Source organism: Anolis sagrei, chromosome 11 (genome assembly GCF_037176765.1).
Source record: "Anolis sagrei isolate rAnoSag1 chromosome 11, rAnoSag1.mat, whole genome shotgun sequence".
Lineage (NCBI taxonomy): Eukaryota > Metazoa > Chordata > Lepidosauria > Squamata > Dactyloidae > Anolis > Anolis sagrei.
In genome coordinates, this window is record NC_090031.1 from 8933454 (window position 1) to 8950424 (window position 16971).

At 42.0% G+C, this 16971-nt stretch overlaps 1 protein-coding gene across 7 annotated transcripts in view; it reads left to right on the top strand.

Annotated features, from left to right (window-relative positions):
• KCNT1 (potassium sodium-activated channel subfamily T member 1) overlaps window positions 1–16971 on the top strand; it is a 132977-nt gene that overhangs the window by 68552 nt on the left and 47454 nt on the right. For 5 of the 7 annotated variants that reach the window (XM_060757354.2, XM_060757350.2, XM_060757348.2 and 2 more), the window contains one exon: window positions 14641–14720. In XM_060757354.2, coding sequence (XP_060613337.2) covers window positions 14641–14720 — 80 coding nt within the window. Of the gene's footprint in view, window positions 1–11355; window positions 11398–14640; window positions 14721–16971 lie in introns of all 7 variants that reach the window. The other 2 variants (XM_060757355.2, XM_060757351.2) reach the window with 1 other exon arrangement.

Below are 16971 nucleotides of genomic sequence, written 5' to 3' on the forward strand. Positions count from 1 at the left end.
GCCGGAATTGGGAAGAAAGGGGACTTTTTTACCCCATGTTTTGCATCAGTTGCAGTGAATCAGTGCGGATTTACCGCTAGCGTCTTGTAGTCAGCCCTGCTTTAACTTGGGAAATCCCATATTTTAGGTGCTGTGTAGATGGGCTCTTAGTGGACCAATAGCTGAGCATGAGCTGAGTGTGTGATGTGGCAGCCAAAAAGGCCGAGGCCATTCTAAGCTGTATCAATAGGACTCTAGTTTATAGAGTGAGGGAATAATAGTCCCAACTCTCCTCTGCTTTATCAGTTTAATGGAAAGCTTCCAGAATCACTGGGTTGTTGTAGGTTTTTCCGGGCTATATGGCCATGTTCTGGAGGCAATTTTTCTCCTAACGTTTCGCCTGCACCTATGGCAAGCATCCTCGGAGGTAGTGAGGTCTGTTGGAAGTAGGAAAAATGGGTTTATATATCTGTGTAATGACCAGGGTGAGACAAAGGACTTTTGTCTGCTGGGGCTAGGTGTGAATGTTTCAGCTGATCACCTTGATTAGCATTCAATGGCTTGGAAGTGCCTGGGGGGAATCTTTTGTTGAGAGTGATTTTATGGGCCTGTTTGTTTCCCCTCTGTTGTTTTGCTGTTGTATTTTTTGAGTTTTTTTAATACTGGTAGCCAGATTTTGTTCATTTTCATGGTTTCTTCCTTTCTGTTGAAATTGACCACATGCTTGTGGATTTCAATGGCTTCTTTGTGTAGTCTGACATGATGGTTGTGAGAGTGGTCCAGCACTTCTGTGTTCTCAAATAATATGCTGTGTCCAGGTTGGTTCATCAGGTGTTCTCCTATGGCTGATTTCTCTGGTTGGAGTAGTTTGCAGTGCCTTTCATGTTCCTTGATGCGTGTCTGGGCACTGCGTTTGGTGGTCCCTATGTAGACTTGTCCACAGCTGCATGGTATACGGTAGACTCCTGCAGAGGTGAGAGGATCCCTCTTGTCCTTTGCTGAACCTAGCATTTGTTGGATTTTCTTGGTGGGTTTGTAGATTGTTTGTATGTTGTGTTTCCTCACCAGTTTCTCTATGCGGCCAGTGGTTCCCTTGATGTATGGCAAGAACACTTTTTCCTCTGGGTAGATCTTCATCTTTACTCTTGTGGCTTGTTCTCGGTCTTGCAGCTCTTCTGATGCCTGAGGTGGAGTATCCATTGGCCTGTAGAGCCCAGTTTAGGTGGTTCAGTTCATCTTGGAGAAGGTGGGGTTCGCAGTCTGCCAAGGCTTTAATTGAGCTGGGTGATGGCTGGAGTTTTTATGTAGATATCTATCAGTGTGTGTGGGTTTTCTGTAAACGGTGTGACCCAATTGTTGATCTGGTTTGCGGATGACTAGGACATCTAGAAAAGGCAGTCTTCCTTCCTCCACAGATATATAAACCCATTTTTCCTACTTCCAACAGACCTCACTACCTCTGAGGATGCTTGCCATAGATGCAGGCGAAACGTCAGGAGAAAAACTGCCTCCAGAACATGGCCATATAGCCCGGAAAAACCTACAACAACCCAGTGATTCCGGCCATGAAAGCCTTCGACAATACATTCTTCCAGAATCAGCTTGGAGCTGGGCTCTGTTCTCTTTCCCCTGTGGCTACATTGCTGAGTTGGCTTTTTTCGGCTAATAAGCAGGCAAATTCTCCTCAGAACAGAACCCCTGGATTGCTTCAGACTCACTCTTTGTGACTTGCACAGCAGAACTTGCAAGTGAATTGCAGACTGTTCCAAGAGTGCTTGAGATTGTGATGTTATTTCTTCTCTCTCTGGCAAGACCAGAAGCCACTGGCACCTGAAGAAGCCTTTTCTCTCACGGCAGCAAATATTCTACAGCCAGAGGTTGCATTTTTAACTGGGGAAGTATTAAGTCCTGCAATAAAGTGGAATGTCTAGGTTCTTGTGCCAAGTCCCATCTGATATAAGTAATATAGAAGGATATACAAGGGCCTCTGATCCTGGTTCTTGCCAGTCACTTAAATGCCTTTCCACAATAATGGTATTGCTTTTAGTATCGTGAGCTGCATTGAGTCTCATTTAAGGGAGGAAAGTGAGAAGTAATAATCCATACTGAGGGTGCATCTACATTGTCAAAGTGATGCAGTTGGACACCACTTTCACTTAAGTCGGTCATGAGGACTTGTAACTAGCTTGTAAATAAAAAAAGGAATGCCGGATGATTCCCTGCTTTCTGCTGACTGCAACCTGGGATCCTGATCTCTTCTCCGCATCCCGTGGAACTGGAGCACAGCTGACAACTTCTGTCCAAATTCTCTGTGACAGCCCATATTATGTAACCTTAGCTATCATTAGCCATGTGGGAGTGGCACTAAGACATTCTGCTAGTGAATTACAAAGATGCATGATGTAGATTGGCACCATTTGGCCATCAGTGGCCCATTGTGCATCATGCATGGTTGCAGCCCCTTGCTGAATCTGACATTCTGGGAATGTTCTATTTCCTGCAGATGTAAGTCTGCAAATGAATACTTTGGCCTCTCCTCCCTATAATGTTTAGCAGTTATTATTATTATTATTATTATTATTATTATTATTTGAAATACAACAAGATGAGTCCACAGCAGACACTCTGCTGGCTGTTGTATTGGATCACACGTCGGACACTTCCCAAGTGTCTACGACTGTGTAATGTGTCAGTGAATAATGCGTGTAGATCCCAGTAAGGTGGCCTTCTGCAGCTTGCAGATGGTAATCTTGTCAGCGCTGATTGTGTTTAAGTGCAGGCCAAGGTCTTGAGGCACTGCACCCAGTGTGCCGATCACCACTGGGACAACCTTGACTGGCTTGTGCCAGAGTCTTTGCAGTTCGATCTTTAAATCCTCATAGCGTGTCAGCGTTTCCAGTTATTTCTCTTCAATCCTGCTGTCACCTGGGATTGCAACATCGATAATCCATACTTTGTCTTTTAACACGATCGTGAAGTCAGGAGTATTATGCTGAATACAGAAGTCCCAGAGGAGTTTGGCGTGTTCATTTTCCATAACTTTTTCTGGCTTGTGATCCCACCAGTTCTTTGTCACAGGCAGATGGTATTTGTGGCACAAGTTCCAATGAATCATCTAAGCAACGGTGTTATGCCTCTGCTTGTAGTCTGTCTGCGCGATCTTCTTGCAGCAAGCTGATGATGTGATCTATTGTTTCATCTGCTTCCTTGCAGAGTCTACATTTGGGATCTCTTGTTGACTTTTCAATTCTGGCTTTGAGGACATTATTATTATTATTATTATTATTATTATTAGGTTGCTGTGAGTCTACTATACTGTTCCAGAAGCATTCTCTCCTGATGTTTATATCTATGGCAGAGGTTGTAACATCTGTTGGAAATTAGGCAAGTGTATATATATATATATATATATATATATATATATATATATGGAATGTCCAAGGTGGGAGAAATAACTCTTTGTCTGCTTGAGGAAAGTGTGAATGTTGCAATTGACCACCTTGATTAGCACTGAATAGTCTGGCAGCTTCAAGGTCTGGTTGCTTCCTGCCTGGAGGAATCTTTTATTGGGAGATATCAGCTGGTCCTGATTGGTTTTTTTGTCTGGAATTCTTCTGTTTTCTGAGCATTCCTCTATATTTACTGTCCTGGTTTTAATACAGTAAATTATACAGCATATTATTTGAGAACACAAAATGCTGGACCACTCTAACAACCACCATGTCAGACTACAGAGAAGCCATTGAAATCCACAAGCATATGGACAATTTCAACAGAAAGGAGGAAACCATGAAAATGAACAAACCCTGGCTACCAGTATTTTAAAAAACTCTAGAATCAGTATAGTAAATAAAGAGCAACACTCAGAAAACAGGGGAATTCCAGATAGGAAACAATCAGGTCCAGCTAACATTTCCCAATCAAGGATTCCCCACCCAGGAAACAGCCAGGCCATTCAGTGCTAATAAAGGTGGCCAATGGCAACATTCACACTTGCCTCCAACAGACAAGAGTTCTTTCTCCCACCCTGAACATTATTCCGCAGATCTATAAACCCCATTTGCCTAGTTTCCAACAGACCTCACAACCTCTGAGGATGCCTGCCATAGGTGTGGGCGACACATCAGGAGAGAATGCTTCTGGAACATAGTCATACAGCTCAGATAACTCACAGCAACCCAGTAATTCTGGCCACAAAAGCTTTCAACAACACATTATTATTATGTTTTTATACTTTTGCCCAAGGAATTCTAAGCATCCTTCCCTTCATAAACATTGCTTGTCATGCGCCACGGAGGTATATAATTCTGCGTAAATTGAAAAATCCCCAACGGAGGCATGAATAATCCATGTGAAATCTGAGACTACACATTGCCAAGTTTGTTTGTTTTGCAAATAGTACGCCAGAGGCTTGTCCTGGGTTGCTAATACTGGTAATAGTAACAACCACAACAAATACAGACATACATTATACTGTAAAGGTCTGTGATTTTGTCAGCAAGAGCCATCCCTCCAACAGTGTAGTTCATAAGTATTCCACATTATAGTTCTATTCATTGCCACACTGCCCCATTTGCGCACCCATTTATTTCCCCAAACCAACATGGTATCTGCACTACACTGTTGTATCAGTTTCATATCACTTCATCAGCCGTGGAGTGTTAGATTTTTCAGTGGCAAAGAATACCTCAAGTATTACCTTAAGTTCAGTTCAGGCAATGTAGCGTTACAGTGAGAAGCTAGCCTAAGTTCTCTGGATCTTGGATCAAGTCAAGCTTTGGATTTGGATTTAAAATACCTTGGAAGTTTTCTATGTTCCTGCTCTTGTATTCCTGTTCTAGCTTATACTAGTTACACTTTCTTGCTTGTGGACTTATGCTGTACCTGTGATTTCTAGCTGTTCCTGGACTTTGTCACCTCTGGAACCTTATGAGACATTGGATTACTGTTTGGTTATTACCTCTTGCTAAACCTTTTTGGACTACATATCTTCCTGATTATTTATACACTTTGTGTGTGTGTGTTTTTTTTTGTTTGTTTTTTTTTTACAAAAAAACTGTTTGGTTATATTCCTGGACTCTTTTGTGGTGCGGTGGTCAAGGGTGTTTCCAGGTCTGGAGCACAATACAGATGTTCTGTCTAGCCCTAATGTAATCTGAGTCCAGATATTCAGTCTCATAATGATCCTAGCCAGTAAGGGACTATATAGTATTCACATATTGTGATGCTATCAGATGCGGAGATATGTGCATTAGTAACCTATGTCAAAGCTAACATGCTGAATGGGAAACCTTTGTAGATGCTCTGAACCTTGACTCTTTCATTCGCAGAATCTGCAAATCTGCAAATCTGCAAAGAAAGAATGATTTGCTTGTTGCCTTTTAGCTCTCTCCCTGTCAAGTAATTCCTTTAGCTTCTCTGATGTAAATTCGCCTCTTCCAAACTGCTGACCTGGACAGTTTCAAAGCTAATGTCTTTGGCTGTTCGGAAATTGCTTTCGTTGTGGCGAGAACGTACCGAAATGGCAAAGGCATCCATTTAGGGTTTTTTAAAAAGAAACATTTGCACTTCAAATAGTAATCTGGGCCACAGATGAAGCAACAAGAGATTTGTATGTAACTTGAGTCAATGAAATCATGGAGGGCCCTTGATTCAAGGGATGGTAGAAGGCAACTAGGAATTAAGATGAAGAAACATGTTGCCAAAGGAAGAGGCAAACTCAGGTCCGAAATACAGGTCTCGGTATGAGAAAGAATGGGAAAGTTGCTGTTTGAACTACAACTCCCATAATTCCTGGATGTGTCAAGGAATGGTTTGGGAGATGTAGTCCCATAAAGTAACTTCTCCAAGCCTCTAGTATCTTGTGAACCTAGCTCTGCTGCATGCTGTAAGATGTACTGGATTTTCATCTTGCTTTTGCAAAATGCCAAGTCTCTTACCAAAAAAAGGACAAAAAGTCTCATCTGAAAAACCGCAGAACAAAGCAAAGCCTGCTTTTGTGGTTACTTTTTCCTCCAGAATAAATGGGGAAGTTGTTTATTTTGCCACCGCTTTCCTTTATGCAAAGCCTTTTTCCAAAAAAAGAAAAAAAGTATTTGTGGTCATAATAGAGTGCTCTCTTAAGAGAAATGGAAAAGGTTATTTGGAATTTGTCTTAATTGAAGATGGTACTTTTTGTTTTTGGGAAGCAAACCTGTCCAAAAATGCTTTTAGCTTTTAGATACAGCAACTGATGCCCAATTAATGATAATTTCATGGCCATCATTGTCCCTGATCTACTCATTTCTTTTCAAAAGATGTTTTCCCCAAACCTTTGCACAGCTGGTTTAGTTGATTTAATTCGATAAAACAATGTAAACACCATGTTTAATACCAGGGGAATCTTGTAGCACAGCAAGTGTCTGAAGATTTGTCAGAGGATGTGATGGGTGTTGGATCTCAAAATGAGGAATTTGTGTGATCAGAGAGAATTGCAAGCCTCAGGTCAGAGAGAATTGCAGGCAGATGAGGCCGATGTTTGGGATTCTAGGGCTGGTTCCCAGGCAACAAGGAAAAGTGAAAGTCTTTCGGTTGGTGGGGAGTTTTCCCGAGAAACTAGATTAGGTCTGAGAACAGGGGGAGAAAAAAAACACACACAGAAACTAGATATTCTCACAGAATCCGCGAGAAGACCTTGAAGTCCAGGTGTGTTTGGCATGATGTCATGGGTGCCTGGATGGGCTTAAATTAAGTGGTCTGGCTTCAAGTCTCACAGAGGAGACAACTTTGCAAAAGGATTTTTCATCCCTGCTCTCAAGTTCATGACTCAAGTTTCTTATTCTGGCGCTTGTCTTTGTTCCCTTAAGAGTTTGCCTTGGAAGAAGCTCCTGTTTTCTGGTTTATGGGTTCACATTTGAATAACTGTTGTGGACTCTGGTTCTCTTGACTTTATGTACTTTGGCATTTTTGGATTACTGCTATTTTGTATTTTCTTTATCTTTACTCTTATGTATCTTTAGTGTGATGCTAGGCGAAAAGGGGTTTCAGTGCTAGAGTGCAACAGGGAAACCCATATTGAAGTGTTTGAGTAGTTTTCCCTTTAATAGCCTTTGAACCTAACCTTCTCCATAAGTGCCCTTAAGGTGGTTTATAACAATAACACAAAACACAAGAAAGAACAATTAAACTGTCAAAACAAAGCAAAGATAGCACAATTAACAGACAAATGAAATCCACTGAAAACCTGGCTACATATATATTGTCCTAAGGAAAAACACACTAGAAGGTTGTAACTGTGGTGAGCATTACAGTTGTTGAAAGCAGAGGTGGTTATATTGCAAAACACAAGGCACGTTAGTTGTGCTGTTATAGATCTAGGTAAGAATCCCTGCATCATTTCCATTTAAGAAGGGAAAAAATCTACTTTGAGAATAGAAAGAGAATTAGAAATTTGAGAAGAAAAGATATGCATGTTCAAAATGTTAGTTTTCATGCTGATATATTTTTTTGTCATGTCAGAAGTAACTTGAGAAACTGCAAGTCGCTTCTGGTGTGAGAGAATTGGCCGTCTGCAAGGACGTTGCCCAGGAGACACCCGGATGATTTGATGTTTTTATCATCCTTGTGGGAGGCTTCTCTCATGTCCCCGCATGAGGAGCTGGAGTTGATAGAGGGAGCTCATCCGCCTCTCCCCAGATTCGAACCTGCGACCTGTCGGTCTTCAGTCCTGCCGGCACAGGGATTTAACCCACTGCGCCACCGGGGGCTACTTCATGCTGATGAATATGCCTGCTTCAACATTGGTATCTCAACAGAGAATTTACCCATCTATAATAATAATAATAATAATAATAATAACTATGCTTATTAATATTATCAATATTATTATGTCCACTCAAAAGTCCAAGCCAAGTTCACATCAATCACACAAAAGTATTAGTATTCTTATTTTTATTATTATTGTGATTGATGCAGTTTTACACCACTTTAACTTCAACGGCTCAATGCTGAGAATTGTAGTTTGATGAGGCACCAGTATTCTTTGGCAGAGAAGGTTAAAGATCTTCTGAAACTATAAGTCCCATAGCATTGAGCCATGGCCGTTCAATTGCATTAAGTCTTGCAATGTAGAGGGAGCTGAATATAGCATCAAGGCCAATGTCTTTTCCAGCCTCCTTTCTCCATCTGAAGACAAAGTGTGGATCCCTCCAATCCTGCCATGCTCTTCCGAGCTCCTGTTGTATTCGTACACAGTTTTATATAACCGTCAGTTGGTGTGTAAGCTCTATAATAAATCAACCTTGATGGCTTTTAATGAAAGGACAGGGCTGGCTTGTGGCGCTCCAGCAATCCTGGAAACAGGACTGTAATTAAAGTGGTGCATCTTGTTTCATCTTCTGTCAGTTTCCCCACAAGCCCAAAGCCAAAATGCTTTGGATTTTAGTCCCTTCGATATAGGGAGAAATGATTTCTAAGTGTGATAGGAAAGAGTTGTAATCCAAGGAAGGAAGGAAGGAAGGAAGGAAGGAAGGAAGGAAGGAAGGAAGGGAAAGCAAACAAGAATAATACATAGCCCATGCTTCAGTCGCATGGTAGTATCCAAGCTTCTTTTAGGACCCCTCCTCCAATGGAGACCAATGGTGCGCCTACACTGTAGAATTAATGTGGTTTGATACCACCTTGAACTGCCATGGCTCTATATTATGGAATCATAGGAAAGGTTTTACAAGGTCTTTAATATTTCCTACCAAATTGCAAACTCCAGGATTTCATAGCATTGAGCCATGGCAATCAATGTGGCATCAAACTGCAACAATTCTACATTGTAGATGCACCCCAAGGTTGTACAATATCAGACCTATAGGTCTAGAGGGGTCTATAGGTTTGTAGGATTCCAGTTTCCCCTACTAGGAGATAAAGGAACATGATAAAACATAGGTTACGCCTGATTTGTAGATACTTTATAGAAGCCTTTCTTTGTATCAGTGCATTTAATGTCCATTTCTTGTGGGATACACTAGTCCAGCATCCCGTTTTCACACACATTGACTAAGCAGATGCTTCTTATTTAGTCATTGTGTTAGAAGTGAATTGGGGGTAGAGTTATAATGTATTTAAAAACACAAAGTTAAAAACTTGGCATTATGCTAGATTTCCTTTGACCAGAAGCTGGCCACTTCAGAGTGCCTCTGGTGTCACTGTGAGAAGGTCCTCCATTGTACATGTGGTAGGGTTCAGGCCGCAAACCACAGTAGTAAGTGGTCTGTGGTTTGCTCTTCTCCACACTCACATGTCATGGACTCCACTTGGTAGCCCCATTTTTTAAGGTGAGCTCTGCATCTCATGATGCCAGAGCGCAGTCCGTTCAGCACCTTCCAAGTTGCCCAGTCTTCTGTGCACCCAGAAGGGAGTTTCTCATCTGGTATCAGCCACTGATTGGATTTTAGCCTGCCACTTCTGGACTCTCACTTGCTGAGGTCTTCCTGCAAGTATCTCTGTAGATCTTAGAAAGCTATTTCTTAATTTAAGGCATTGGTTGATATCCAAACAGAGGATGAGCGGGGGATGCCACTGCCTTTCACTACTGGCTGCTACTTCTCGACGGATATCAGATGGTACAATACTGGATAAACAGTATAATTTCTCCAGTGGTGTAAGACATAGACATTCTGTGATAATGTGGCATGTCTCATTAAGAGCCACTTCCACTGTTTTAACGTGGTGAGATGCGTTCCACGCTGGGCATGCATATTCAGCAGCAGAGTAGCAAAGCACAAGGACAGTTGACTTCACTGTATCTGGTTGTGATCCACAGGTTGTGCCAGTCAGCTTTTGTATATTATTTCTAACACCCACTTTTTGCTTGATCGTCAAGCAGTGCTTCTTGTAAGTCAGAGAATGGTACAAAGTAACTCCCAGGTGTGCTGCAATGCTCCAGTAGGATTCCTTCCCAGGTAATCCTCAGAGCTCGAAATGCTTGTCTGTTCTTAAGGTGAAAAGCACATGTCTGCATTTTAGTGGATTAGGAATTAGCTGGTTATCCCTGCCATAGGCAGTAAGAGCACCTAAAGGTTTGGAGAGCTTCTCTTCAACCATTTCAAAGCTCCTTGCTTGAGTGATGATGACACAATCGTCAGCATAGATTAAACTATTTGTGCCTTCTGGCAGTGGCTGGTCATTTGTGTATATGCAGGTGCTTCTAGGATGACCTTTAAGCACGATATCTTCTTATTAATTGTATTTATTCATTTTCTTTTATCCAGCTTTACTCTTGGCCAAGGAAACCTGACAATAGGTTTGACAGAAGGGAAATATGGCTATGCAGTACATATATGTGGCTATTTTGAATTAAATGTTACCAATTATTACATGCTTCTCTTGAACATCCATTTGCCATCAACTTCATTCATCTCTCTGGATTCCTACTCCTCACTATTTCTTCTTTCCTTTCTATCTCTCTCTCTCTCTCTCTCTCCCTTTTCCTCTCAAAGAGCAATAATACAAGATTCACAATGCCTATTCCCCAAATCTAATGTAATCTGGGTGAATTGGGTTGCAATTTCCTTCTCAGACATAACATTGGGAGTTGCAATCCATAATTCCTGGGAGGTAGGAACTTTTTAATAGTTACGTTGCAGAACAAACTTGAGGTAATAAAACCAGAAGATCTTATTTGTCTTTTTAAACAAAGCTTTTCTGTGCAGGAACTGAAATTTCTGCATCGAGATACAATTTTCTGTACAGAAAAAGTTGAATTTTGTGCGGAAAAGATTCCAAATTGTGAAAATCTTCATTATTCCAGGAGTGGCATCAACACTCAAAAAAAAACTTTTTAACCACTTTTGAATATTTTCAACTATTCTTTCCATCCTCTGGATTTCAGACAATGGAAGAGGGCATATCATTTCGCAATGTGATTTGTGTTTATAGACATAACTGTGGCATTGTTGTTGGTGGAAGTGGAACATGAAGAAGCAATTCTTATATTACACCAAAAACATACCACTTAGGGTGTATTTCCACTTGTAGAATCAATGCTCTTTGACACCAGTTGAATTATCAAGGCTCAACGCTATGTAAACCTGGGAGTTGTAGTTTGGGGAGGTACCAGCACTCTTTGGCAGAGCAGGCTGAAGAGCTTCTCCAACTACAACTCTCATGATCTCATAGCACCAAGCCATAGCAGTTAAAGTGATATCAAACTGCATTAATTCCAGTGTGGATGCACCTTTAGCTCTCGGGATCACTTCCAACTGGAAGGTGGACACTTCCAGCATCCTCCGAAACTCATAGATATTTGTACTCAATTCTGTCGCATCCATGGCATCCAAGAACCTACTCAATGTTCTGTTGATGTGTGTCTGACCTGTTATTACTCCTTATGCCCTGTGTCTTTAGGCCACATATGGAAGATTTCAGCATGGATTCTTCCCTCTCACAGTAAGTTAGTTTCACCCTGCATGGCGGTATTGATGCTCCATTTCAATGAACTCATTTCTCTTTCGCGTCTCCAGAGCGATTGATAAGTTTTTTGTATGTGCATATATATGGAAGAGGCAACATTCTCCATGGTGCTGCCAACTTAAACCATGAAGATACTGGGGATTGTGTTGTCAAAGGTTTGCATGGCCAGAATTACTAGACTGCTGAGAGTTTTCTGGGTATGGCCATGTTCCAGAAGCATTCTCTCCTGACGTTTCACCTGCATCTATGGCAGGCATCCTCAGAAGTTGTGAGGTCTGTTGGAAACGAGGCAAGTGAGGTTTATGTATCTGGAATGTCCAGGACAGGAGAAAGAACTCTTGTCTGTTTGAGGCAAGCATGAATGTTGCAATTGGCCAGCTTGATTAGCATTGAATGGCCTTGCAGCTTCAAAGCCTGGCTGCTTCCTGCCTGGATAATCCTTTCTTGGGAGGTGTTAGCTGGCCCTGATTGTTTCCTTTTCTGGAATTCCTCTGTTTTTTTAATGTTGCTCTTTACTTACTGTCCTGATTTTAGAGTGTTTAAAATACTGGTAGACAGATTTTGTTCATTTTCATGGTTTCCTCCTTTCTGTTGAATTTGCCCACATGCATGTGGATTTCAATAGCTTCTCTGTGTAGTCTGACATGGTGGTTGTTCAAGTGGTCCAGCATTTCTGTGTTCTCCAATAATATGCGTATCCAGGTTGGTTCATCAGGTGCTCTGCTATGGCTGACTTCTCTGGTTGAGTTAGTCTGCAGTGCCTTTCATGTTCCTTGATCCGTGTTTGGCTAATACTGCTGGGCTAAAGGCCAAGAGCTCACCCTGACTCGGGCTTCGAACTGTCGACCTTCCAATTGGCAAGATTTACTGCAGCTGGAGGTTAACCTGCTGTGCTAAAGCCCGGCCTTTATATAGTATGGAAGATAACCTTATGCCAGTGATAGATTGTGACTGTCATGTATACAGTTGCTCCACATTTTACTAACTTTAAAAGGAAAACATGGAGTGCTGTGGCACCATGCATCATCATCTCTCAAGATCCTACTCTCCAGCACCTTGGAAAACCTTATATTCTGGGTCTTTCTGGTTTCAAAGGTAGGTTTCATGGGAGCACTTTGAGTTGTTGCAATGCCACAATGAATCTAAATGAGAATCCGAATAATTACAAAGGCATACGTTTCAGCATAGTGTATATTAATTATGATACTGGCCCACAATTCCAAATATTATTTAGGGGGGAACTTAGCAGAAATGTGAGACCTTTGCATAGACTCAATATTTAGTCTTCTGTTTCCATAGTGTTCTGAGGCAGCAACCATCAACCAATCATCCATTGAGAACTTGAACAGATGCTGTCATTTTGGTCCTCAGTTATTAATGCAAGAATGTCACTCGGGAACAGCAGTGTTTCATTCTCATGGATTCTCATACACAGAAATCTGTTGATTATAAGTGTAGAAATGTTAGCCTGCTCCTGTGTTCCTCTGGGGAGAAAGGAGAGAGAGAGATGTGGGATATAAATAAAATTAAGGAGGAGGAGAATGATTGCCATAGGGATACAAGGGAGTGATTCAGGAGGGTTTGCTCCATAGATCTCTAAAAGGTTCCTCTCAATGTTGTTGAATATGATCAGTGGTGCCAGTTGCAGAAGAAACAACATAGATGCATCGAGGACCTTAAGATCATCTGGGGAGGCCTTGCTCTCGTTACCACCTTCGTCACAAGTATGTTTGGTGGGGATGAGAGACAGGGCCTTCTCAGTGGTGGCCCCTCAGCTATGGAACACCCTCCCTAGGGATATCAAATTGGTCCCCTCCCTTTTAACATTCAAAAAAAAAAAGTCAAGACATGGCTTTTTGAGCAAGCGTTTGCAAATGCAGAGTAACTGACATAGGAAAATGGAATGACTAGACGATGGGACTGGACAATGTTTTTAACAAGGAGACACTATGGATTTGTTTTATTGATTTTGTTATGGTTTTTATTATATGTGAATGTTTTTAATTGTATTTATGGTATTTTGGGCATTGAATTTTGCCCTGTAAACTGCCTTGAGTTGTCTGTGGGCTGAGAAAGGCGGTATACACATACAGTAAATAAATAAATAAATAAATAATAGAAAATAAGGTTGTTCCCCATATAATTTCCAGTGAAAAAAAAATCCTTGACTACATAGAATTTTAATGGGAAAAGGGCACTTTCTGTTATGAACGAACACATTTAGATGTTCCAAATTTTCACAACAGCAGTAAGAGACACCTCAAAGCAGACATTGAAGAGGGTTGATGATCAGCAAAATATGAGGGTTATCCAGAAAGTAAGGTTACATGATTTTAAAAAAATATACAAAGAATGAATATATTTTAATAAAACTTACACGGATTGTAGAATAGGTATTACATTATTTTTCCACATAATCACCATTACGTTCAATACATTTTGTCATCCGTGGGACGAGTTTTTGACGCCTGTGTCATAGAAGTTTCCCAACGCCTTTTTCAACTAGTTCGTCACTTTGATTTTCACCTCGCTGTTGTCAGGAAAAGTGTTTTCCACCAAGGTGTTCCCCTCAGTTTAGTGAACAGTTGATAGTCACTGGGTGTGAGATCGGGACTGTGAGAGGGGTAGCTTAAAACATCCCAACTAAATGAAGCTAACTCCTCTTGTGTTGCATGAGCGGTGTGCGGGCGTGCCTTGTCATGAAGGAGACAGACTCCTGCCATCAGCATCCCACGATGTTTGTTTTCGATGACTCTGCAAAGCTGGTAGTTTAACCCGCTGTGCTTTTTTTTCTGAGAAACTGCAAGTCGCTTCTGGTGTGAGAGAATTGGCCGTCTGCAAGGATGTTGCAGACGGATGTTTTGATGTTTTACTATCCTGTGGGATGCTTCTCTCATGTCCCTGCATGGGGAGCTGGAGCTGACAGAGGGAGCTCATTCACTCTCTCCCCGGATTTGAACCTCTGACCTGTCGGTCTTCAGTCCTGCCGGCACAAGGGTTTAACCTATTGTGCCACTGGGGACTCCTACCCGGTGTGCTAAGCCCGGCCTTTTAAAATGCACAAATGTCTACATCTGTGGGAGAGGAAGAACTGGGAAAATATATATGAGAATGGGAAACAGAGAGAGTCACTAATCCCTATTGTAAGTCCACACTCCAATAATGTGATGGTGAGGCTGTTTTGAGTAATCTTGTTCACGTTTCCTTCTCTCCTGGCAGGGTCCAAGTGGAGTTTTATGTGAACGAAAACACCTTTAAGGAGCGCCTGAAGCTGTTCTTCATCAAAAACCAAAGATCAAGTATGTGTTTGTACTAACATGCTTCTCTCTTTCTCACACACACTTTCTCTAGTGGGGTTCCTCTCCAGAGTCAAACTGCAATGTAGATGCACCTTCAGTTATGCCTTGAATCTGCAAGTTGAAGTTTGGTGAGGCAACAGCACTCTTTGGCAGAGGAGGCTAAAGATCTTGTAAAAATCACAACTCTTATTTATAGCATTTATATTCCGCCCTTCTCACTCCGCAGGGGACTCAGGGCGGGGGCGGATTACAATGTACATATACACAGCAAACATACAATGCCATAGACACACAACATATATAGACAGACACACAGAGGCTATTTAATATTCCAGCTTTTTCATGAGGGTATTCTGGCCACCAGGGGAGTTGTTCCTTCACCGACCATTTGTGACACTGATGACACCTCATTCTTTGCATGCTTGCTGGAGATTTCTATGGCCTCATAAATTAGTTAAATTTGCCTCCCCAAATAAGTGGTACCTATATTTCCTACTTGACAGATGCAACTGCCTTTTGGACTGCAAAGGTCGACTACAAGCGACACAAATTGGTCGGAAGCTCACTCCGACCTGGGCTGGCTTCGAACTCATGAACTTTGGTCAGTAGTGATCTTAATGCAGCTGACTTCCAGCCAGCTGCACCACAGTCTTATGATTCCATAGCATTGAACCATGGCAGTTTCAAGTGGGCTTAAACTGCATTCATTCTACAGTGTAGATCAGTGTTTCTTAAATTTATTTATTTATTTCCTAATGCCGTGACCCCCTTAATACAGTTTCTCATGTTGTGGTGACTCCCAGCCATAACATTATTTTCGTTGTTACTTCACAACTGTAATTTTGCTACTTTTATGAATTGTAATATCTGATATGCAGGATGTATTTTCATTCACTGGACCAAATTTGCACAAATAATCAATATGCCCACATTTGAATACTGGTGGGGTTGGAGGGAGATATTTATTTATTTATTTATTTACAGTATTTATATTCCACCCTTTTCACCACGCAGGGGACTCAGGGCAGATTACAATGTACATATATATGGCAAACATTGAATGCCATAGACACACAACATATATAGACAGACACAGGCAATTTAACATTCCAGCTTCTGGCCACCAGGGGAGCTGTCGCTTCACCGTCCGTTTGTGACACTGATGAAGTACTTCCTCATTCTTTGAATACTTCCTGGAAATTTTTATGGCCTTGTAAATCAGTTAAATTAACCTCCCCACATAAGTGGGACCTAAATTTCCTACTTGACAGATGCAACTGTCTTTCGGGCTGCAAAGGTCAACAACAAATATTTTGGTCAGAAGCTCACTCCAACTCGGGCTGGCTTCGAACTCATGACCTTTGGGTCAGGAGTGATCTTAATGCAGCTGACTCTCAGCCAGCTGCGCCACAATCCCGGTGGACTGAGTTTGGATAGAGTTTGTCATTTGGGAGTTGTAGTTGCTGGGATTTATAGTTCACCTACAATCAAAGAGCATTCTGAACACTACCAACGTTAGAACTGGGCCGAACTTCTCACATAGAAATCCCAGGCCTTGAAGGGACTTGCTAGTGCAAGCCTCCCTCCAGCCTCACTTGCTCGCACATTCACATCACGATGCCATGCACGGAGCACACCTGCTCTCCCCTTCTCTCTCTCAGCCCTCTCCTTGGCTGAGAGCCTGGCCAATGACATTAGAGGGGACCTTTGGGGGGGGGAGGGGATTTACCGTCCGTCTCCAAAAAAGGAAGAGAAGGACAGGTGGACAAACCTTCAGCCTTCTCTGCCAAAGGGGTTCCTAAGACCCCTCTGAAACCCTCTTGTGACCCCTTCCAGGGGTCCCAAATCCCAGATTGAAAAGCACTGGTATAGATGGAGCCTAAGCCAGGACAGAGATTGTGAAATGATAGTAAAAGTAAAGGTTTCCCCTTGACATGAAGTCGAGTCTGTGAGGTGGTGCTCATCTCTATTTCTAAGCCAAAGAGCCGGTGTTGTCCGTAGACGCTTCCAAGATCATGTGGCCAGCATGACTGCATGGAGCGCCATTACTTTCCCACCAAAGTGGTTCCTATTGATCTACTCACATTTGCATGTTTTCAAACTGCTAGATTGGCAGAAACTTGGGTTAACAATGGGAGCTCACCCCATCCTGCAGTTTCGAACCGCCGACCTTCCGGTCAGCAAGTTCAGCAGCTTAGCTGTTTAACCCACTCGTCCACCATGGTCCCTGAAATGATAGGTGCTTAAATTT